Source organism: Sesamum indicum, linkage group LG8, assembly GCF_026168435.1.
Source record: "Sesamum indicum cultivar Baizhima isolate 11 linkage group LG8, ASM2616843v1, whole genome shotgun sequence".
Lineage (NCBI taxonomy): Eukaryota > Viridiplantae > Streptophyta > Magnoliopsida > Lamiales > Pedaliaceae > Sesamum > Sesamum indicum.
The window spans coordinates 797,574-819,598 of record NC_142664.1 but is presented as its reverse complement, the minus strand read 5'-3'; the positions used below and the strand labels follow the sequence as shown (position 1 = coordinate 819,598).

Below are 22,025 nucleotides of genomic sequence, written 5' to 3'. Positions count from 1 at the left end.
AAATAGTAATAGTAATCGTACTCATATGCATTACTTTGACCCCTCTATCCTCCGCTAATTATATAAACACCCATGAGGGCATTTTCAATATTAAAAAAAGTAAATTAAAACTTGATTGGATCAATAGGTATACTTTTTTAATTTTAAAGGCTGCTAATGTGATTTTCTTTAATTTTTAAAAAAACATAAATAATTTATATAAAAAAATAAATATAAATGTAACTATCCTTATGTACTACGGTGCAGGTTTGAAGCAGCAGAGGCATAATTATTAACTACATACAATTAAAATAATAAAAAAAATCATTGAGATCTCTTAATTTCAAAGCATCATTGGTACGATAGAGTGCACTCGTGGACTTGAATCTTGATCCTGATTGATTGACGTTTTATCCTTTTTCTTTTTTTCTATCAAAATATTATTAAATCTGATTGATGTGTTTCCTAAGATGCTGCCATAAATGAATTTTTTATAAATGTGATTACTCTTATAATTAATATAAAAAAAATTATTAAATTAGACAAACATAAAAATCTATTTACTAAGTAAAAATAATAAATGTAATTTTTTAAATTATAAAAAAATCACATATAATTAGATCAAAACTGATAAAAAGACAAGTGTAATTGTCCCTTTTTATTTTAAAATAGTAATTAATTAACACTACTGATATCGTCCAATACACGTCAATGATATTTGAGGAAAAAAAGAGTATTTCTAAAATCATACATAAAAGCCAAATATTCCAAAACCACAAAATTGAGAGTACCATTATTTGAAAATGTAGGAAACAGCAAATTGGAAAGTTGGGCAATAAATTGTTCCTCTTGGGAGAAAGGAATTGATTATTTAGTAGGAGAGAAGGAAGAAATGGTGAATAGAGTAACAAGTAAAGTAATTTGTGATTTGCTTTTATTCTTTTGGACACCATTTTTGAGTGTTTGTTGGACTTTGGTAAAGACTAATAATGTCTTTGCCATAAATACAAAAATCATCATGTATTTATATATTATTATTACATTGGTGTGTTGTAATAAATATTTTCTTCCACATTTTCTTTTTTTTTTTTCTGGCTATTACATGCATTAATTAATTTAAAGAATACAAAAATGTCCCATCTACCCTTTTCAGAGGTGTCGGGCCCACCTCAGGTTCAACGGTATTTTGAATCGGATGGGCACTTTGGCCCCACAAAATTAAAAAAAAAGTAATATTCACCCTTCTCTTAGTCATTGTGAAAAGACTTCTCGAAAAATAGTGAACATCCATTTTACATTTAATGGTCTTGGCACGTTTGATACGCATCTAAATTACAGTAGAAATTTCTTTATTACTTGATATTATTCAGATATATAAGGGGCTTATTTATTTTTTTATTATTAAATTGAATAAATTTTTCAATATACTCTTGTAAAGTGTTTAATTTATTTCGTAAAAATTCGATAAATTATTATTTCTCTTAAATAATTCAATCTACCTAAACATGTGAGTTGGGCTATTCAATTCATATAATTTAAATAAATATAGTATAATTAATATGGAGAGTATTTTATTTTATTGCCCAACTATGGAAAAATAGAAGTCTTTGTTGCTATAGTTCAGTAATTTCCAACCAAAAAAATTTTCTTGTGATTAAATAATCCTAATTTTATTGACATATGAAGTAAGAATTTGTGAGAATCCTTCCATATTAAGATAATGTTTGGTATTCATTAATTTACAAGGCAGTAAAAACAAAGGGCTCGTCGCTTTTCTTGCAAAGGGCCCGAGTTCCGGTGCAATCTGTCAGCAGTCAGCACAGCACAACCCCCCCCCCCCCCCCCCTCCAACAAAACCTATACATACATTTGTATATTTATTCTGTTTCTCTGTAGTCTCTCTCTTCTCTCTCTTACAACACTCCAAATCTCACTCTGCAAGAACATCAACAGTGTTGCTTCTTTACTAAATACAGACAAGTCGCAACATATTACTTGCTCTCTTTTGTAATTTAACTTATATATGTGTGAATAGAAAAAGAAATACATATTTGAGGTGTGTTCTATCGTTTTCTTGAGAATCCCTCGTGAAGTTCATGTGGAAGTATGGCGAAAGAGATCTGGGACAGATAGAGAGAGACACTTAATGATGGCAACGGGTCGCTTGCTTAGTAAAGCGGTACCGAGTAGTTGCCTATAACTCCAAGATTCAGGTGAATGTAATCTTCTCAACTCCCCCATTTTCTTCTTTCCTCATTAAAGATTTCATGCCACCAATTCCAAGATTCCCAACCCTTTTCAATTTTCTTACAGCTGTTTGACTAAATGCCTTACCATTTGTAGTTTTGGCCCACTAAGCCGGTGGTGATGTGAAGAAAAAAGAGTTTTGAGTGGTTCAGTTTGGGGGGAAAAAAAAAGTGTTTCTTTCTTATTCAAATTGAGAGCACAGCAACAATATATGAGCTAATGGCGTTTATTTGAGTTCAAAGGTAGGAAAGTTTGTTCTTTGCCCTGTAATTTAGGGGGGTTTTGGCTCTTGCTCTGTATTTCTTTCTTTCTGGTGTCCAAATCGGAAATTATATGTTTCGAAGGAATTTGTACTCGAGTTTTTTGGGGTTCATCATTGGGATTGAGGATTTCTAACTTAGAAAGTGCTTCTCATATGCTTACTGTTGATAGGTTAGACATAGAATCTTTGATTGCTTGAGATTGGGCAAAGTTATGAGGTGAACTAGATTACGTTATATCTCTGATGTGATACACACAGAAGATCTCGGGTTGGTAGAAATTAAGGGCATTACTCATTCTCTGATGTCTTGGCTTTATTCAAGAATATTTTCAGTGGATCGGTTTATGTTCTGATCATGACCAGGGCTGTTCGAGATCGGATACTTAAGGATGTGAATGGTAACATTAGTGATCATCTACGCAATCACATTCATTTGACAAATTGCATTCACTTGAAGCACCATATGCATAAGCATAGTCCCATCTTGGCTGATAGGGCCCTTATGAGGGACCTTGTTGTCCTTCAGAGATCAAGGTCTCTAAGGGATCCTTCTGCAAGTCCACCCTCATGGCATTCTCCTTCTATTGTGGACGCGCTTCTCAAAAGAGTGGAAAGGGATGACTTGGTCAGTGGAAGACGATCTGTCGGCATAGAGCGCCCAAGAGAGTGTGCAAAAATGTCAGGAAGCTTCCCTCCGATTATCAGTGCACCAGTGTCGGAAGCTGCAACTGGTCAGGTAAGCAGGCATTATGAGGGTGCAGCAGCAGCTGTAAGTGAACCTAGTAGCAAGGATGGGATTCGCGAACGCAGGAGAGCCAAAAGAGAAGAACCAAGTGGAAGATTTCCAAGAACTGATGCAATGTTTTGGAAGGATGACGGTCCACAAGATGGAAACAATTTGGCCCGCGACAGTGTTTCTGGAAACTCTGAATTTAGAGACAAGGGTGTCAAGATGAAAGGAGGCCATAGACACGATAGGCACCTCAAGACCCTCTCTGACCAGTTAAAAGATGTCCCAGGTGAAAGTGATGATGCAGCTTCATCTCGTAATCATGGAAATGGGCGGCTTAGCCATATAGAAAAAATTGCTGAAGAAGCAGGAGCAAGCGTTCGCCATGGGAATAGTCTGAATAGAGGAAAAAGGCGCAGGTTTCGAGGTGCGAGAAGAAATCGGCCTTCTGTAGCTGCCCGAGATGCTGAAACACAAAATGAAATGTCAGTGGCCTCTAATTCATTTGGTCATGGTAGAGCGCCCCAGAAATATCACATGGAGGAGGGAGTCCACGAGTACGATGATCAGAATGTCAATGGTGTTCCTAGAAATGGCTGTGGTATTCCTTGGAACTGGTCAAGAATTCATCACAGAGGGAAGTCATTTCTTGACATGGCCGGCCGGAGCCTTTCTTGTGGTTTATCTGAATCAAGGTTGAGGAAAGGTTCTCGAGGCATGGATATGCCCGACATGCCTGTCATGTCAGAACACTCAAGTTCATCTACTAAATCTCACGGCGAAGCATTGCCTCTATTGCTTGATGCCTCTGGGTCTCAGGGCAGCATTGATCACGCCGCTTGGCACCATGATTATTCTGGAGAGTTGGGGATTTTTGCTGACAATTTGCTAAAGCAGGAAACCGACTCTGACCTTGCATCGGAAGGTAGATCTCGTGAGCAACACAAATTTCGAAAGAATCGCAATGAAAGGCATCAAAATCTCACTCAAAAATACATGCCAAGAACCTTCAGAGATTTGGTGGGTCAGAACTTGGTGGTACAGGCTCTCTCCAATGCTATTGTAAAAAGAAAGGTTGGGTTGCTCTATTTGTTTTATGGGCCTCATGGAACCGGTAAAACTTCATGTGCACGTATATTTGCCAGAGCTTTAAATTGCCAGTCCGTAGAGCATCCAAAGCCTTGTGGATATTGCAACTCTTGCGTTGCACAAAACACGGGGAAGAGCCGCACTGTTAGGGAAATAGGCCCAGTTAGTAATATTGACTTTGAAAGCATAATTGAACTTGTAGATCATGTGATTGCTTCCCAGCTTCAATCTCAATACAGAGTCTTCATTTTTGATGAATGTGACACTTTGTCTTCTGAATGTTGGAGTGCAATATTGAAGGTCATTGATCGAGCCCCTAGGCGTGTCGTTTTTGTCCTTGTTTGCTCAAGTCTTGATGCGTTACCTCATGTAATAATATCCAGGTGCCAGAAATTCTTCTTCCCAAAGTTGAAGGATGCAGACATAATATATACTTTACAGTGGATAGCGACCAAAGAAGATTTAGAAATTGATAAGGATGCCCTGAAGCTTATCGCGTCAAGGTCAGATGGATCTCTCAGGGATGCTGAGATGACTTTGGAACAACTGAGTTTGCTTGGAAAGAGAATTTCTCTTGGCCTGGTACAGGAGCTGGTATGTACACTTAATGTGATCTTAATAATGTCCATGCCATTGCATCACGCCACATTTTCTTCAACTGCTATAGAGCATTCCTACTAATTGCATCACATATTTTATTTGTTCGTGAAGAATATACCACCATGATTGTATTCTTCTGCACTCTTTTGGACTATCAGGGAAGCTTCTTCATGTTGCCCTTTCTGTTATCCAGAGGCATAAAATAGATAAACATTTTCTTTTCCTCTTTTCATTTTACAGGTTGGACTTATTTCAGATGAGAAGTTAGTAGATCTACTTGATTTAGCATTATCTGCTGACACTGTCAACACAGTGAAGAATCTGAGAGATATCATGGAATCTGGTGTGGAGCCATTAGCATTAATGTCGCAGCTGGCTACAGTCATAACTGATATTCTAGCTGGAAGCTATGATTTCATGAAAGAAACGCCTAGGAGGAAGTTTTTCCGGCGGCAAGCACGTGAGTCTTATTATCAAATATAATTTGATCTCAGTCATCTCATGCTAATAGTGGTCAATTTGGGAAAAATACCATTCCCTTTTGCAATGTGAAATATACCTGTAATAGAAGTTTTAAAATTACTTCTTTGCCAACTTCTGAACTTTAGTTTGCTTTCAATTTCTGATCCTTTTCCGCCTTTTTCCAACTGATTGGGAAAGTATCTTGTTTACAGTATCCAAAGAAGATATGGAAAAATTGCGTCAAGCACTGAAAACATTGTCTGAAGCAGAAAAGCAGCTGAGGGTCTCAAATGACAGGATAACTTGGCTAACGGCCGCACTGCTGCAACTGGCCCCAGATCAACAGTACATGCTACCCAGTTCCTCTGCAGATACCAGTTTCAATCATAGCCCCATAGTCTTAAATAATGCTTCTGTAAGAGAGAGACCCAGAAAAAGCAATGCTGAAATGCCGACTTTTCAAGCTGGAACTTCTGGGAATGTTTATTATAATGCTAAATTTAAGGGTGTTGATATGGATGGAAATGAACATGATGGAGGTGGGGTGATTTCTCAACAGGTCTACATTGCTTCGAATGATAAAGATCAGATAAATAAGGTTCAATTACAAGGTATGCTTCGCAAGGAAATTGAAAGAATTTGGCTAGAAGTGCTTGAAAATATCCCAATCAATAGCATAAAAGAGTTCATGTATCAGGAAGCAAAGCTGATCTCCGTCAGCTATGGTGCAGGTACTATTGATGTGCAAGACATCCTAATGCCAAACTTAACTTATTGTCAATTGATTTTCCTTTTTTTTCTTTCAATTGCATATGATTAGCATATCCTAAGAGTTGGTCTTTCCGCAGCTCCGACTGTGCAATTACTGTTCAACTCAGAGCTGACAAAATCTAAGGCAGAAAAATTTAGGTTGCACATTCTACAAGCATTTGAGACTGTTCTTAGATCTCCAGTGACCATTGAGATCAGATGTGAATCGAGAAAAGATGCTGGAGGCGGTCCAATTCTGTTACCAGCGGCTCAGGATTCTATAACAAGTCATGATGATACCAGAAGACCCCAGAATAGAGTTGCTTCACTGTCTGGAGTCAATAGGAGAGAAATTATTGAAATTGAATCTTCACCCAGAGACAAGGCTGACTCTGATAGGCGAAATATTGATAATGCAGTCGGAGCAACATCTAAACAAAAGACATCTACTACTTTAGGTGATAAAAACCAGAGTCTAAGCCTTGTTAGAAGCAAAGTATCCCTTGCTCATGTTATTCAGCAGGCAGAGGGATGTTCTCAACATAGTGGATGGTCAAGGCGGAAAGCAGTTTCAATCGCTGAAAAGCTGGAACAAGAAAATCTGTACGTATCACTTTCTTCTAGTGGGATAGTCTGTTATCTATTTCCAGATGCTGACTGAATACATAAATTCTAACCACCATGAAATTAAAAATGGATTAATGCAATTCCACGATAATGTTCATAAATTGGTAACATTATTATCCAAACAAGAAATTTTAGTTCTTTCACCTATCAGACAACTTCTGTGAATTGTAATTATATTCTGTGTTATTGGATTTTGCCATATATAAAGATATACTTTCCATTCTGCAGGAGATTAGAACCAAAATCAAGGGCATTGCTTTGTTGGAACCCTCCAAAAGGAACCCGCCGAAAGGTAAAAGTAGGAAATGGGACAATCTTATATTAGGAACTTTTTGTACTTATCATTCACGTAATTTGGTAGTAGTACATTTACGGTGTGCTGAAAGTGTAAATAGAAATTGATTGCAATGTGATTAATAGAGAAGTTGCTCGAATTTTCACAGAGAGTGATCTTTTGATGCCTAAGCTACTTGTCTTGGAAAGTGAATGAATCCTGCACTGAGAGTGTACAGTTGTTGGTCAAAAGGGAAGAGTCATTGCGAGTTTAGAGTATCTCTGTTAATATTTTCGTAAATTTTGAGAGCCAGAATCTATCATAGTTTCTCTTTAATATTTGTTTAGAGTATTAACATTCATCTTAATATTTGTTCTTTTTTTTTTTTTGTGTGTTTTTGGAAGTCATGTCCCGAGTCCTTAGGTCCAATAAGATCATCTTAGAATTAATCAATTGGTGATTTCTTGGCAGAATCTGGTTCTTATTCTAGCATATATACTTGCACACACACACACACACACACACACATATATATATCGATTCTGATACTATGAATCTCTGGACGTGCAGCTTTCACGCTTGAAGATTAGAACGAGGAAGCCACAAACTTTGCTGAAATACGTCTCATGCGGAAGGTGTGTTTCCGGTGGGTCTCCAAGGTCGAGGTAATCCCAGTAACCGTATCGGACTGTCTAAAAAGGGCTCGGCTTCAAACCGCAGATCAGCAATGTTAGTTAGATTCATTCAGTCATTGTACTTGCTGTTTAGGTCTTTCATTAGACAATTCCTAGTTATTGAGAATAAATTAGAAATAGGTCAAATGAAAGATTACAGCTTTTTAGCATTGAATTTTAAGAATGTTATTTCTTTTTCCCAATACAAATTGAATGTTCTAAATAATAATTGTTGCCGTATAGTATTCTGGAAGATAAAAATTTCCTTTTTACTACAAGGCCAATTGTCTCTTCTTGCTACATATACATATGTGTATCACTAATGACTTATATATAGTCCAGACTGACTTGTAAGCAGGAACTAAGTTGTCAAGAACAGAATATGAACATCCACACAACCCCATATGACTAATGTTAGGGTTTTGCAACTGAATAGGAATATTCTTCTTTTCTATATTAAAAAACATTTTATTCACTTTCCGTACGTAGACTACGAAAGGGAAGACCAGTACCACCCACAAGTCTCCGTGGTCGGCTGGGCTGCTTTGAATCTGCACAATCTCTTTCGTTTTCAGCCACAAAAATGACAACTTTCTTTATTCTCCCAGTTCCTCATCAGACTAGACTGACTGCAAGTGTTCCACGTTTTTAATTGAATTTTGACAAGAAATGTATAAATATGCTTTTAAACCAATAGATGTGTCCAGTTTCAAGACATGGTTTTTATGTTGAACTCTGATTAGTGAAGCTGGTTCGACGTAGCTATTTTTCAAACCACGGGACTGTCTGCTAGAAAAATTAATCCAACATTAAAGCCACTTGTTTCTCTTTTCCCATCTCGTTTCTTCTTTGCAGAAGTTGAGAGGGAGTGATCGGGAGAGGACAAATTATTCCAGGGGACAAAACCGTAAGGGAGTGCTTTCAGACTTGAAACGGACAATCACATCGGAGTGCAAGAAAGAAGCACTTTTTTCATGTCAACTATGGAATTAATTGCAAAATCCCCTCTCCGTCATCACTTTCTTTTCAACTAATCTAATTTCTGCGTAAAAGTTAAGATTTCAGCGGTAATAACAAAAACTACTGGTTTGAGTAAGTGAAAGTGAAATATATAGCTACAATTCACCAAGAAAGCCACTTGCGATTTCTTGCTTTTACTTTACAACAAGAACTACAAAATTCACGAAATCAACCCCACAGATCATTATCTATCGGTCTTTACAACTCTGCATCATCATCATCTCAAAGTTCTCCCACAGAGTTTATGTAATTTTCTGCTTTGTAATATATATATATATATATATATATATATAGTGTACAGTAATAGAGCAAAGAAAATGAATGGAGATAGGCCCACCAAGGTTTTGTTTAGGCAGACGTCGCTTTCGAGCAGCCTGCATAGAAATTCCATGGGGCAACCCCAAGAATATTAAAACCTATGGGAAAAGGAGAAAACAGTTGAAAATTCAGTCAATCCATCATTCATCAAACCTACACAGGAACCACACTCCTTTTCTTTTCCCTTCTTCTTTGCACGCGGATTTGGAATCCAATCCATGGTTTTTTATATGCTCCTAAGGCACGCACCGGGGGAGACAGACGGGGTGTTTAGACGCAACTCTTATTGATATTCTTGAATTTTATCTCATGTGCTGCACATTCAACGCTCATTAAGTGTTTGTAGAAAAATTCTTCTGCAACTTTTTTCTTGGATAAATGGCATCCGCGGCGATATTCTCGTCGTTGAGGAGGCGGAGGTCAACGTCGCTGGAGGGGTTTCTGGCGCCGGTGGATTTATCAAGAGCAGCCATTTTGGAGACTTTGCGTGCTGTTTCTACGGAGCTGCTGTCATCGTTTTCTAGTAACGATAAAAGCACGCCGTTTTTCCAGAGGAAGAATTCGAGATCCTTAATTCGGAAAATCCAGGTAATCTCTGTTTTTCTGGATGCTTATGCCGATGTGGGATTCTCGAAAATGACTTCCACAGTCCCTTTATGCTTGAAGGAGTTGTACCTCCTGATTTACAGGTCTAAAATCTTGATTGATTATGTCAAAGGGTCGAGTAAGTTATGGTTGTTGCTTCAGAACCACTCTATGTCAGGTCACTTCCATGATCTCAACCAGGAAATCTCCACCCTTTTGGATGTTTTTCCTTCGGGTGAAATCAATTTATCTGAAGATGTTAAAGAACAAGTCGAGGTGTTATGCAAGCAATCAAGGAAGTCGAAATTGTTTATTGACAAGCACGATGATTTGTTGAGGTTGAAGTTATATTATTTCTTGCATGAGTTTGAAAATGGGAGGATTCCTGAAAGGACTGAGTTGCACACATTTTTTGTAGAGAAGTTGGGAATTTGCAATGTGAAAAGTTTTAGATTTGAGATTGAATTCTTGGAGGATCAGATTGTAAATCATGATGGGGATATTGAGCCCGCAGCCTCCGTTCTTAATGGATTTGTGGCTTTAATGCGGTACTGTAGGTTCTTGCTGTTTAGATTTGAGGATGAGGATGGTGAATTGCATAAGTGGAACCAGAAGAAGATGAATAAAGGATTGGTTACACAGGAGATTGGGGATACATTGGCTGCGATCCCCAAGGATTTCTGTTGCCCGATATCACTGGATTTGATGAAGGATCCAGTGATAGTATCAACAGGGCAAACCTACGACCGTGTATCCATCGCAAGATGGATGCAGGAAGGGCATTGCACTTGCCCTAAGACAGGGCAGATGCTTGTTCATACTAAGTTGGTGCCAAATCGGGCTCTGAGAAATCTGATTATGCAATGGTGTATGGCTAACGGGATCCCATATGATCCACCAGAGAACTCAGATTATTCTTCTGAAAGTGCAGTGGCTGCTCGTCCGAGTAAGGCTGCAACTGAAGCTACTAAAGCCACAACACATCTTCTTGTTGAACAGCTGGCTAATGGGACGCTGAGAGCCCAGACTGTGGCAGCCAGGGAGATTAGATTGTTGGCAAAAACAGGTAGACAGAATAGGGCTTGCATTGCTGAGGCTGGTGCCATTCCCCTTCTTAAAAGGCTACTTTTGTCTTCAGATGCTGTTGCACAAGAGAATTCTGTAACAGCAATGCTAAACTTGTCTATATACGATAAAAATAAGGGCATAATCATGGATGTAGAAGGGTTTCTAGGGGCAATTATTGGAGTTTTGAGATACGGGCACACAATTGAGGCCCGGGAAAATGCTGCAGCAACATTATTCAGTCTCTCTGCTGTTCATGACTATAAGAAACAAATAGCCCAAGAAGAATGGGCGATAAAAGCTTTGGCTGGACTCTTGACAGAGGGGACACCAAGAGGGAAAAGAGATGCTGTGACTGCCTTATTTAATTTGTGTACCCACACAGAGAATTGTGCAAGAATGATAGACTCAGGGGCTATTACAGCATTAATCGGGGCACTGGGATGTGAAGGCGTCTCTGAAGAAGCGGCTGGTGCATTGGCTCTTATCGTACGCCAGCCATTAGGGGCCGAAGTGGTGGCAAAAGAGGAAAAGGCAGTGGCAGGGCTGATCGGAATGATGCGATGTGGCACTCCAAGGGGAAAAGAAAATGCTGTAGCGGCATTGCTTGAGTTATGTAGAAGTGGTGGTGCAGCCGCCACAGAGATGGTGGTGAAGGCTCCAGCATTGGCTGGATTGCTGCAGAGTCTGCTGTTTACGGGGACGAAGCGAGCTAGAAGAAAAGCAGCATCACTTGCTAGAGTCTTCCAGAGGTGTGAGAATGCCTCCCGGCATTTTGGCGGATTAGGATTAGGGTATGGATATGCTGAAAACTCAGCTGTAGCTAGGGATACAAGTTTTTCCAGTGATGTTGCTATGCCAATGTCCATTTCGGTGCCTGTATTATAGTGTTACCCCGTAACATCCCCATTCTTTATCTGTAATATTTTTATAAAGTTTTTCATTCAAATTATATGAGAAAATAGAGGTTATAGATGTCTGAAAAAAGTCGAAGTCTTGTTGATATGTGTGATCTTCTGTGGAGTGATCAGTGGTACCAATATTTTTGTCTTTCTTTTTTAATCTCTTTCCTCCTCTAGAATTTGAAGATACGAAATATTTATTCATTTAGAGTGCCAATGTACATAATTCTGCAAGTTGCCATTATGCTGTCATCCTGTCCAACTACAGCCACTTGAATCACGTCGGTATCATGTTTCTGCATATTGATGTTGAGTTTTCAGCTATTATCCTATCAGCCACTTGCTTAGCAGATGCCCCATTGGCTTTTCAAGAAAGAAAAAAGCATGTCATTGTTTTGGCTTCATGAAACTATTGTCCAAGTACAAGAATGTTGGAAAAATCGCCAACAGTCCATACTGTCAAATGACCGGATCTTTATCTTTATATACATCTGTCCCAAGTCTATGCATGCATTGAACTGAAGAGAGTAAAAAGGCAGAAACTGAAGCCAGATGAAGGAGAACAGATTCTTTATCGGATCCCTCTATCACCAACTGCTGACACATACTCGTTTTTAGAACTTACAGATATGACACGAGCCATCCATGAGGAAGGTTGATATATGCATAGAAAGATGAAGTCTGTCTTTCCTCCACTCCTTGTTATGGAAGTTGGACACACTCGGAAGTGAGAAGGAGTTTTAAGTGTCCAAATGCAAGTAGTTGGTATTTACAGTAATCATAAATGATCAGGTTGGCGGGTCGGAAAAGGATCACTATCCAAAAGGATCTTTCACCAGACAATCTTGATTGGCTTCAATCCGCTTTAATGCGTATGTATAGCCAACTGAACTAATTTTGACATACAAGGTCCATAACTCAGTACAAACGCAGTATGAAACTCCAAAGGAAAGGATTTTACCAATTTCTGACAAGGATAGGACTATGGATTTGGCATTCTTGATATCAAAGTAATGCCTAAATCATGTCTGAAACAAGAGAAGGTATAAATAACTACCAAAACTTGATCTACAAATATTTCTTTCCTCAGAAAACGCATCAAACAAAACGGTCTCTCACTAATATTGGTAATTGTGACCAGGGGCTTTTTCCCAGCCCAGAAGTCCTATCAACTCCGGTTCTCAGATATAAGCTAACATCATGATATAAATATTCCCCTGATGCAACAGCATCTCTATTGCGCAAAAGTGTGGCCAACAGGACAGATTCTGTTACATGTTTGTCTGAAAATGATTCGACATTAGTGTAAATTATTAGTTTTTACAGCGCACACATTGTCAAAAGAGGCAGGACCGCAAATTGTTACTTGGCATTTCACTGGAGGAAAGGGAAACCACCAGGGGCCAAGACTGCACTGAATATTCAAGAATCACGATATATAGTCAAAGAATTTGCCGACTCCACGAAATACCATCGATAATTTAAGGTTAAGCACTTATATCCTAACATGCAACTACAGCTACTATAAGAGCATTAACATCCACAACTTTTTCACATTCTTGTACCCAACTCTAATAATGGAATTACATTAATTAACAACAGAAAATGAAAATTAAAAAGAATCATGAGGAGTTGGGTTTCAACTAAAGAAGAGGCGCTGTTTGTACAAAAAGCAAATCAAGTACAAACTAGAAAGTAGGATAAAGTGGGGAAAGTGGTCACAAGATACAAGGCGGGCCTTTCTTTTGAAATAAATAGCCTAAGTCTCCTCCCCTCAGACTCACCCACGTCTCTCTTTAACACTCTAACCGCCCCCTAACTGTCCAATCCTACCACTACTCCATTATTCATCTTCACTTTCATAACTTCAAGAACCCTCATCATAAATTCCACAGAATCATTCTATCGAATTCCTTAAATAAAAGAATGAAGTGGCGGAGAAAGAAATCTGAACCTTCTTCATCTCCTAATTCTTTAATTAATCGTGTTTTTCATGTTTCTTGGTTCTCCAGGTTCAGGCAGAGAAGGCGTACACGGAGAGGTGACTTGGATTTCGCAACTTCAAACTCATCGTTTCATTGGAGACAAGGGAGATTCTACAGCATGGATGAGGATGATGCTTATTGGAGGCTTTCTTTCGGTGAAGAAAGAATCCAGGGCAGGAGGAGCACTGGTGGGATTAACCCTCTTTGGTATGAGTCTGATCATGAGTTTCCAGGGCCTGTTCCGGGTTTTAAGAGCTTTGGTTTGAGGGAAATGGATGTGCCGAGGAGGGAAGAATTCAGGAACTTTGATGACATGGTTTTAAATGTAAAGATGAAGAAAGGGAATAAAGATAAGCAGAGGAATGTAATAGAGAATGGTGCATTCATAAACGTAAAGGAACATGGAGGAGAAGCACAACTCTCAACTCGGAGGCAGAAGTATGTTGTGGATGATCACAGTTCAAGAAGATTGAGCCGTGGAGCTGTGAGGGAAAAAGAAGCTGAATTAGATGATGGTGGACAAAAGAAGCTTTCAGGTTCAGCGGAAAGAGATATCTTTCCAATAGAACCAGACAGCGTGGTTCAAATGAAAGATGAATTCTGGAAATTAGCAGTTTCTGATTCAAGAAAGCTGCCCAAAATCCGTCTGAGCTCAGTTAACGAGGACTATGTGCTTGAACCTCTGCACGAAGATTATGTGCTTCGAGGGCCAAATTTGGAGGAAAAGAAGTTGAAGGAAATAAAGGTCAAAACGGAGTCCGGGGAGAGGTCTGCATACACAAGCAGAGAATCACATAGCAGGAAAATGAAGCAGAACAACAGGGTCAAAGCCTGTTCCCCAAGAACAGAATGCAAAATCAGAGCCATTGAAGACATGAAGAAAGCAAGAATGAAGTCTAAGAAGAAGGGAAGGAAGGAACAATTAGAGGTGGTGGAAGGAAAAACCATGTTCGATAGCTTTGCAGTGGTGAAGAGTTCAAATGATCCACAACAGGATTTCAGAGATTCAATGGTTGAGATGATAAGGGCGAAAGGAATAGACCGGCCTGAAGATCTTGAAGAACTCTTGGCTTGTTATCTAACGTTGAACCACGACGAATACCATGATCTCATCATCAAGGTCTTCCGGCAGGTGTGGATTGAGCTGAAAGATCAGATCATTTATAGAGAATTGTGTTAGTGATTGGATTGTTGATTAAATTGTGAATTAGTTTGCTAATCATTAGCCAAGTCTTGATCATAGGTAGAGATACTGACCTTCAAGCAAAGATGTAATAAAAGCAATTCTCTTTATGAACGATATGAGAATGAAGTTCGTACTTCCAGTGTATTCATCTTTTTGGAAAATAGTAAATATATCATCTTTTAGCAACTGGATGATGTATGTACATATGCAACATGCAGCATTCTATCCCATTTGCAACAAACAAATATAAGATGAACTGATTTTAATCAAGAATGCTTCCTTTACTTCCATCTCTTCTGTGCACAGATCATTTTTAGACTTGATACTTAAACCTCAGAACGATTTATCAAAGGTCATAAACACCCTTGAAAGCATTGGCCTATTAGCTCAGTTGGTTAGAGCGTCGTGCTAATAACGCGAAGGTCGCAGGTTCGAGACCTGCATGGGCCATGGTTTTACTTCTGATTTTCTATTTGTTATTAAGTTTATCGGCATATCATTGTTCGCATCGGCCTATTAGCTCAGTTGGTTAGAGCGTCGTGCTAATAACGCGAAGGTCGCAGGTTCGAAACCTGCATGGGCCACTATTTTTGCTTCTCTGGCTCTAATGGCCCCTTTTCTTCTTTTCCCCCCTCTTCCTTTCTTTCTTTCTTTATTTTGAGCACTACAACCTACTTTGTCCTCATTACCGCGTTCACGCCTTCATAGATTTTTCGTTGGTTTATTATACACTGCTTATAAGTCCAAGCAATGCATCTGAGACCAGTGTCAGTCATCCCGCGATCAAGAATTTTGTCAGACAATTTCCGAAAGGAAAACAAGTCTCGTCTCAAAAGTAAGCATTTCTTTCATCTCTATCAAACCAAATATGGAACCTTAATTCTCTCTTACAAATGCAATTACAGTACACAGAAACTCAATTCTTTTAAGCAATCTGAATTGAACACGATCTGTTCAATCTGTATGAACTCTTGCTCTGGGTAAGCAACTGAAAATAAGATCAAAGAATTAAGAAATTATCATTTGAATAAATATTCAAATTTGACTAAATTTCCTCTACCGTTCCGGCCTCTGGATCAGTGAGGTATGCCTTCACAGCATCCCTTGTATCCTCAACCTCTTCACATCCTTCAAAGAACTGAATCAACCCCTTCAATTCCTCATCTCCAAGATCATCTGTAAAGGGCTTGATTGGGATTGCATTATCAGGCTGAAACTGATAGGAATTAGGATTATCATCCACAATCACCACCCTGTTGAGCTCCCTCCCAATCTCAGACAAATCCTTCACAAACCTCCCATCAACTTCCTTGCACGAATCACGGTACAGTCGATGCGATATCAGCCTCCTCCAGTCCAGCCTATCCAGCACCAGCGAGGCATACTCCTCAATCCCAGCAGTGAACACCACTATCTCAAACTTCTTACTCAAAAAGTTGAGGAACTCATCCACAAATGGCCTCTTCAGAACAAAGAATTCAACCTTTTCACCGTTGATCACTGGCCTAACAACGAAGTCGTATCTTTCCGGAGGAATGGTAGCGGTTGAGTGCACCAGGGTTTCATCCAGATCAAGAAATATGGTCTTCTTGTCAGGCGAAAGCAATGGAGGGAGGGTAATGCTCTCATGAAACAGAGACTTCCGGACAGTGATGTCAGGAGAATTGGCAGGGACCTTTTCAAGAATTTGGTAGCCCTTCTTGCGTGGGGTTTTGTTAGGGGTAGCAATGCGGGCTAGTTTTGTGAAGATCTTGATGAGGCGGCGGTGGCAAGTGTAGATGGATTTGTTGATGGAAGCAACGACCACAGAGGCGGCAGAAGAGGCATTCTTGATCGGAGACTTCTTGTGGCTACGGCGGTGTTGGTGGTGGGGGAGGTTTTTCCGGTTCTTGAGGGATTTTGTGGGGGTCCTTTTCACTATCTTGGACACCATCTCTTCAATGAGACTAGAAAGTAGAGAGAGAAGTGCTTCAAGTGAGAGAAAGTTGAGGAGTTTAGAGGTAGGTAGGGTAGTCTTTGTGGGTTTGGGCAAGAAACAGAGACAACATAGTATACTAGAAGTATTTTTGAAAAGTAGGCTCGGTTACAACGGTCGAATTCATTTTTGGTTCGGAGCCAAATCCAAACGGGAAGAAAAAGGAAAAGAAAAACAAGTTGAGGCCGGGAGTTAACTGTTTACAGCTGGCGCAGTTCAAACCCTCTTGGGGGGAATGGGGATACGTCCCCATTCCCATTCATGATTTTGCCAATATGCAAAGAGATCACTTTTAGGGCCTTTATATGTTAGCCCAATTCTCATTTCATTTCCACTTTTTCGTTAACACAAAGACTAAATTATATTTAACTCAAACTTTGTATACAAATTCTTCAACATCTTACGTTCCCTTACTATATAAATATCATGTCTTTTATGTAATTTTTATATTTAAAAAAATATTGTATATATCTTGTGTATATATTAAGTATAATACGAGATGTAATATTAATTTACAATAGAAAGATCTCATTCAATAATAGCCCCATGTTTAAGCAATATTTATGCCTGGTTACAAGTTAAACGAGTTTGGGAAATAATATTTTTGTGATAAGGCTCATAACACTTTTTGAACCTTGAACTTTTACATTTACATTTCACCTCATTTTTCCATTGTAACAAAAACAAAAAAAAAAAACGGACAAAAAGGTTAGAAGATAATGGTAATCTACCTCTGATACACTTAGAGATCAGCATATGAACCTATAAATATTTGGCATCCTTGTAATAGGCAAGTTGTTGCCTTTCTTGGAGTATTAGCTTGGACCTGGACGATTGTTCTGAGAACCATCTCCATTAGCAGCTTCCCTCATTCTTACTTTCGGAATAATAATGGGTTTGCAGCAGAGGAGAGCAAAAACTAACTCAATTGTAAAGATACCCATGCTAATCCATGCAAACAATGTTTTCCTCCAAGACCAAAAGATCTTTCTCAGCAGAGGAAGTTCAGAGTCCAGGGTGAGAGATGCAGCATATATCTCAGGGATACCACCACCAGGCAAGTATTCAGCTCGCTGTTCGATAACCACCCTTAAGCAGGCAGTTGGCTTCTCACCTTCGCTAAAGCCTCTAAAACTTATTTTCAAATGCTGGGTTTCAGATGTATAACCAGTTAAGATAGGAACAATCTTAAGCAAGGTCAGGAGATGGCGGACCGGCTGACTTCTAAATTGTAACATACAAGGACGCCTTGAACTTGCAATGGTTTTGCCATCAGCAGCAAGGAAATCTACTCTGACCTGCAAGGAAGAATAAAGAAATATAGGTGTCAAGAAATTTAGTTGACAAAGGGAACCACTCATTCAAAATTAACATGAATTCATCAATATTATATGTTAATGAGCTCGTTATGAAGCCTCACTCTCATAATGACATCAAGATATCTATAACTTAACGAAATGAATGCAGAAGGTGCAGGAAGAATTGATAAAAAACTAACCCCCCATATTTTTCTTTGCCTAGATGAAGGTTGCCGGCTCGAACGATTGTGCAAGAAATACAAGAAAAAGGATCTTCCTATCAGTTTATATGTAAAGGGCTCTGTGTTTGGCATCCAATTGTTAACGCAGATGGATTTCACCTCAACTTCCCAAGGGATTACAAGCTTATCTTACACAATATTTCTGTCTGAATCAAGCCCAACTATACAAGTACTTGGACACGGTTAATAATATTTCCAGTCTCAACATCCTTTGAAGTCATCTATGTGGCAGACTAGATTACAATCAACCTACTTTGATGCGCAAGAATCATTGGCAAAGGTAAGAGATGGTTACAAATACACTCAGCACAAAGACATATGAATTGCAGTAGCCAACCACTTCCAATGTAACAATATCGATCGAACACATACCTGGAAAATCCCAAGATGTTGGTTGTACTCGGACTCAGGCAATGTCAATGAAACAGTAACCTTCAACCTTTGATTAGGTGGTATAACCCTTGATACACTAGCTTTCATAATTTCTGGATTCTCCCAGAGATATATGTCATGGCTCAACTCTGGATACGTTATTATTGGTACAAATGCTGTCGGGCTCTTCTCTCGATAATCAAAATTCAAACTTCTCCTCATTCTAATTGGCTCCTCCACCAACACCCTTATTAGTATCCCAGCCATTACAAAAGCAGAGACCAACAATCCCACCAACACCGCACACACATAACCCGACCACAACAATCCCCAACCACACCTCAAAGCCAGTTTCCATATTGCTTGGTGTTCTTTCAACCATTCATACACAGATGCTGACACCATTTCAAACACAAAATTAAAAATCCCTTTTGCTTTTTGAATTGAATATTCTCTGCAGCGCTTCAAAAGGCCAAATGGATTAAAGACAAGCATATACAAGTAATAGAGTGACCATATGGGAATCATAAAAGATTTGAGAAACAAATAAATTTGGAAGTTGATGGACTTTATTACTAAACTGGCTAAAATCCATATAAGACATGAATTTCTGTGATGGCTTTCTCTCAAGTTCGATTCATCTCTTACTAAATCCTCATGTAAATTATCCTTTGCGTCCGTTAGAGTAGAATGTTCCTCATTCTTTTCATCGTTTCCTCCATCCAAAACATCTCTCAGAGACTCCGACGTGTTTCTGGTCTCCAGAGAACCCAAATTTTCCAATTTGTTGTCATGCTCCTCACATTTTCGAGAAAGCATTATCCTTCTCTCCCTAGAGTTGAAGTAATTCTCCAAACTTACCAAGGAGCTGAGCTTCGACAACTCCACTGAATCGGCGCTGGAGGATTTATGATGAGAGTGTGATCTCCGGCACCGGAGACCCGCCCGAAGCAGGGCCTTATCACCCGTCAATGGATTATGGTTTCCAGCTGAGATTGACACATTGCCACTGGATTGGATTGGTTGAGGATGAGTTTCAACGCAATCGTAGACCGAGAAATCATCGAGCGCGTCGTGGAATTCGTCTTCATCTTCGTTCCCGGTACTCGTACTCGATTTCTTGACCTCCATTCAAACTCTTATCACCTGATTGAATACATAAATTATATATACATATAGAGATACAGGTTTACAAAAATAAATATGAGAAGCAGAATTAAGGCAGGGCCGAGGATTTCAGGAGGAAATTAGAGCAGACGTTTTCTTCTAAACGATTATACCTCTTGCCTTAGGAGTTGTACATAAACTGTCGACAAAATCTTGTCCCTTCCAGAAACCGATTCATGCAAATCGCGCTTATTGTGTAACACAACACGATTCCGACGTTTACTAAACTCGGGTCACCAAAACAATCGCCTTAACCCAACACACAAATATGCTATATTATTATAAACCCCTAAATTGGAAACACAATAGCAACTGCATTATTATTTTATTTTTCATATCTTCTAATTATATTTATATCCTTTTTGAAAATATGAATTTATATTTTTTCTCAAATAAATTTTAAAATTATACTCACACCGTTTTAAAAAAATTCACCATCTATATCTTATTTCATTTTGTTGTAAGTTGGACGAAAAATATTGATATAAAAAAAATTATATATTTTTCTCATTTTAACCCCTCATTTAATTATTTTCATATAATAGTTTTATATTTAAAGGATAACTTTTTTTTGGTCCAACCTCTAATGAAAGGTGTAGATGCAAATAGAGAAATTTCGAATGGTATGTAAGTATAATTTTTATTTTTATTTTTCAGGGAACCCAATATAATAATAGATAATTTGAATCTTTAATGTCAAATTTTAAATTATATTTTAAATGTATATCTAAAAAGAGATTCTGAAGTCCAAATCATTGAGCTGTCGTATGAGGTACAAATTTTAAATCATATTAAAACAGTTAAAATCACTTTATTATTATTATTTTTGGTAATATATAAATATGAGTTGGAGTCATTCTTATATTAAATTTTGTTGTTATATATAAATAGGAAAGTGAATTTAGTTAAAGATGTGGTCACAACATATTAATAGCTTAGTGGATGAGGAATTAATTTCTGTTAAGATGTCTTATTCGGGTCGAAATCCACGCGACCTTCTTGGTCAGGCGAATTGGTCCTCCAAACGATTTGAGGTTGCTATCTCTCCCATACTAGTGATTGGGCCCTGAGAAAAAAAAAACAGATCGTTAGGCTTGTTGGGATGACCCCAACTAAAATCTTCTGATACTTAAAATCAGTGTTTAGTTTTGAGGTCGTGAAAGCAGGTCGCTTGTGAGTTTGAGAGCCAAAGCGATCATAAAGTAAAGAGTGGTAAAATGAACATACCGTTAATGCACTGATTATGAAATATTTATAGCGAAAAACTGGGGGCTTGGTTGGTCCAATGGAAGTCTTCCACGTGTCTTGGGTTATTAGGGTCAGGTTACTTAATTCGACTCGATAAAAAATACACAAATCGTTCAAGTAAAATTATAATTTTGAGCTATTTGAGAGTCAAATAAATTATTTTCAGATAAATTAGAATTTTCCACATCAACATGCAAACAGGATAATAGTTTGACTGCTGAACATAAAGATATGGAATTACGTTATAATTTCTTCCCTACCATCATTACTAATTCGTAGTTTTGAATGTCTACGTGCATGTCCACATCTTTGTCTGAAATTTCAAACTTCAAAGCCAATGAAAAGTAATAATTATATATATCTCAATTTAAAGCTCATGCAATAACGTATGGGGATTTCACTTTACTCCTTTTCTTTTGGAAAATTCTTACATATATTTAACAATTAAATTATATTATTTTACTCTAATCCAAATTAAAGAGAAATTATGTAATCTATTAGTAATTTTATTTTATTTTTATTTATCCCCAAACACACAGTCATGCATCCACTTACTCACAAATACCTATAAAAAGAGATTTTAAAATTCAAACTGTTGGATTGTTTCTAAAATCACAAAAGTATTGTTGAATAAACTTACTATATTTTCTTTTGAATGCAACAATACTATATTTAAAGTCATGGGTTCAATTTCATTGAACATGTGAATATTTGTCCCACTTTATTGAAATTTATATATAATTATAATCATATTGATGTATTAGTTGAACCACGTTATTGTTCTTGAGATAAGTTATTGCAAATTATTGAAATTAATAAAAAAAAAAAAAAAACTCTTTTTTAGCATCTTTTGACAAAAAGATAAAGTAAAAATAATTTATGTAGCAGCAGCACCACAGGAGAGCAATCCCTTCCATATGGTAAAAGTGTTTGTATTAGGTACGTAAAAGGACAAAACTGTTACTACT

General features: G+C 38.1%; 5 protein-coding genes and 2 non-coding genes across 10 annotated transcripts; 5 read left to right on the top strand and 2 right to left on the bottom strand.

Annotated features, from left to right (window-relative positions):
* Positions 1–1,859: 1,859 nt before the first annotated feature.
* On the top strand, positions 1,860–7,972 carry LOC105167342 (protein STICHEL-like 4). Of its 2 annotated transcripts, none has more exons than XM_011087017.3 (7): positions 1,860–2,192; positions 2,323–4,901; positions 5,148–5,367; positions 5,582–6,100; positions 6,218–6,722; positions 6,975–7,038; positions 7,591–7,972. In XM_011087017.3, exons 2-7 carry the CDS (start codon positions 2,844–2,846, stop codon positions 7,687–7,689), a joined length of 3,465 nt encoding a protein of 1,154 aa, XP_011085319.1. In that variant the 5' UTR covers positions 1,860–2,192; positions 2,323–2,843; the 3' UTR covers positions 7,690–7,972. The 2 variants fall into 2 exon arrangements, with proteins under 2 accessions (XP_011085319.1, XP_088739418.1); XM_088883292.1 differs by having other exon boundaries at positions 1,860–2,468; positions 2,852–4,901.
* A 989-nt stretch (positions 7,973–8,961) lies between these two features.
* LOC105167341 (U-box domain-containing protein 17-like) lies at positions 8,962–11,788 on the top strand. 2 transcript variants are annotated; one of them, XM_088883294.1, is made up of 2 exons: positions 8,962–9,620; positions 9,699–11,788. In XM_088883294.1, the coding sequence occupies exons 1-2, from the start codon at positions 9,411–9,413 to the stop codon at positions 11,568–11,570; spliced, it is 2,082 nt and encodes a 693-aa protein (XP_088739420.1). In that variant the 5' UTR covers positions 8,962–9,410; the 3' UTR covers positions 11,571–11,788. The 2 variants fall into 2 exon arrangements, with proteins under 2 accessions (XP_088739420.1, XP_088739419.1); XM_088883293.1 differs by having other exon boundaries at positions 8,963–11,788.
* A 1,346-nt stretch (positions 11,789–13,134) lies between these two features.
* On the top strand, positions 13,135–14,899 carry LOC105167340 (uncharacterized). The gene has a single exon (XM_011087015.3). The coding sequence runs from the start codon at positions 13,511–13,513 to the stop codon at positions 14,747–14,749; it is 1,239 nt and encodes a 412-aa protein (XP_011085317.1). The 5' UTR covers positions 13,135–13,510; the 3' UTR covers positions 14,750–14,899.
* Positions 14,900–15,131: 232 nt separating this feature from the next.
* TRNAI-AAU (transfer RNA isoleucine (anticodon AAU)) lies at positions 15,132–15,205 on the top strand. The gene has a single exon. It is a non-coding gene; the product is annotated as a tRNA-Ile (tRNA).
* A 60-nt stretch (positions 15,206–15,265) lies between these two features.
* Positions 15,266–15,339, top strand: TRNAI-AAU (transfer RNA isoleucine (anticodon AAU)). The gene has a single exon. It is a non-coding gene; the product is annotated as a tRNA-Ile (tRNA).
* Positions 15,340–15,579: 240 nt separating this feature from the next.
* Positions 15,580–16,807, bottom strand: LOC105167339 (uncharacterized). Its single transcript, XM_011087014.3, has one exon. The coding sequence runs from the start codon at positions 16,686–16,688 to the stop codon at positions 15,801–15,803; it is 888 nt and encodes a 295-aa protein (XP_011085316.1). The 5' UTR covers positions 16,689–16,807; the 3' UTR covers positions 15,580–15,800.
* A 449-nt stretch (positions 16,808–17,256) lies between these two features.
* LOC105167338 (seipin-2) lies at positions 17,257–20,060 on the bottom strand. 2 transcript variants are annotated; one of them, XM_011087013.3, is made up of 3 exons: positions 19,923–20,060; positions 18,643–19,788; positions 17,257–18,028 (listed from the first exon to the last, which is right to left on the bottom strand). In XM_011087013.3, the coding sequence occupies exons 2-3, from the start codon at positions 19,771–19,773 to the stop codon at positions 17,546–17,548; spliced, it is 1,614 nt and encodes a 537-aa protein (XP_011085315.1). In that variant the 5' UTR covers positions 19,774–19,788; positions 19,923–20,060; the 3' UTR covers positions 17,257–17,545. The 2 variants fall into 2 exon arrangements, with proteins under 2 accessions (XP_011085315.1, XP_020551430.1); XM_020695771.2 differs by lacking the exon at positions 19,923–20,060 and having other exon boundaries at positions 18,643–19,907.
* Between the last annotated feature and the right edge of the window lie 1,965 nt (positions 20,061–22,025).

Excerpts from the sequence above, each read along its gene's own strand:
- LOC105167342 (XM_011087017.3), top strand. The coding sequence starts at position 2,844 with ATGACCAGGGCTGTTCGAGATCGGATACTTAAGGATGTGAATGGTAAC. Across the intron at positions 6,723-6,974 it reads AAGCTGGAACAAGAAAATCT|GAGATTAGAACCAAAATCAA; the intron begins GTACGTATCACT and ends TCCATTCTGCAG. Across the intron at positions 7,039-7,590 it reads CAAAAGGAACCCGCCGAAAG|CTTTCACGCTTGAAGATTAG; the intron begins GTAAAAGTAGGA and ends CTGGACGTGCAG.
- LOC105167341 (XM_088883293.1), top strand. The coding sequence starts at position 9,411 with ATGGCATCCGCGGCGATATTCTCGTCGTTGAGGAGGCGGAGGTCAACG.
- LOC105167340 (XM_011087015.3), top strand. The coding sequence starts at position 13,511 with ATGAAGTGGCGGAGAAAGAAATCTGAACCTTCTTCATCTCCTAATTCT.
- LOC105167339 (XM_011087014.3), bottom strand. The coding sequence starts at position 16,688 with ATGGTGTCCAAGATAGTGAAAAGGACCCCCACAAAATCCCTCAAGAAC.
- LOC105167338 (XM_011087013.3), bottom strand. The coding sequence starts at position 19,773 with ATGGAGGTCAAGAAATCGAGTACGAGTACCGGGAACGAAGATGAAGAC. Across the intron at positions 18,029-18,642 it reads AACATCTTGGGATTTTCCAG|GTCAGAGTAGATTTCCTTGC; the intron begins GTATGTGTTCGA and ends TCTTCCTTGCAG.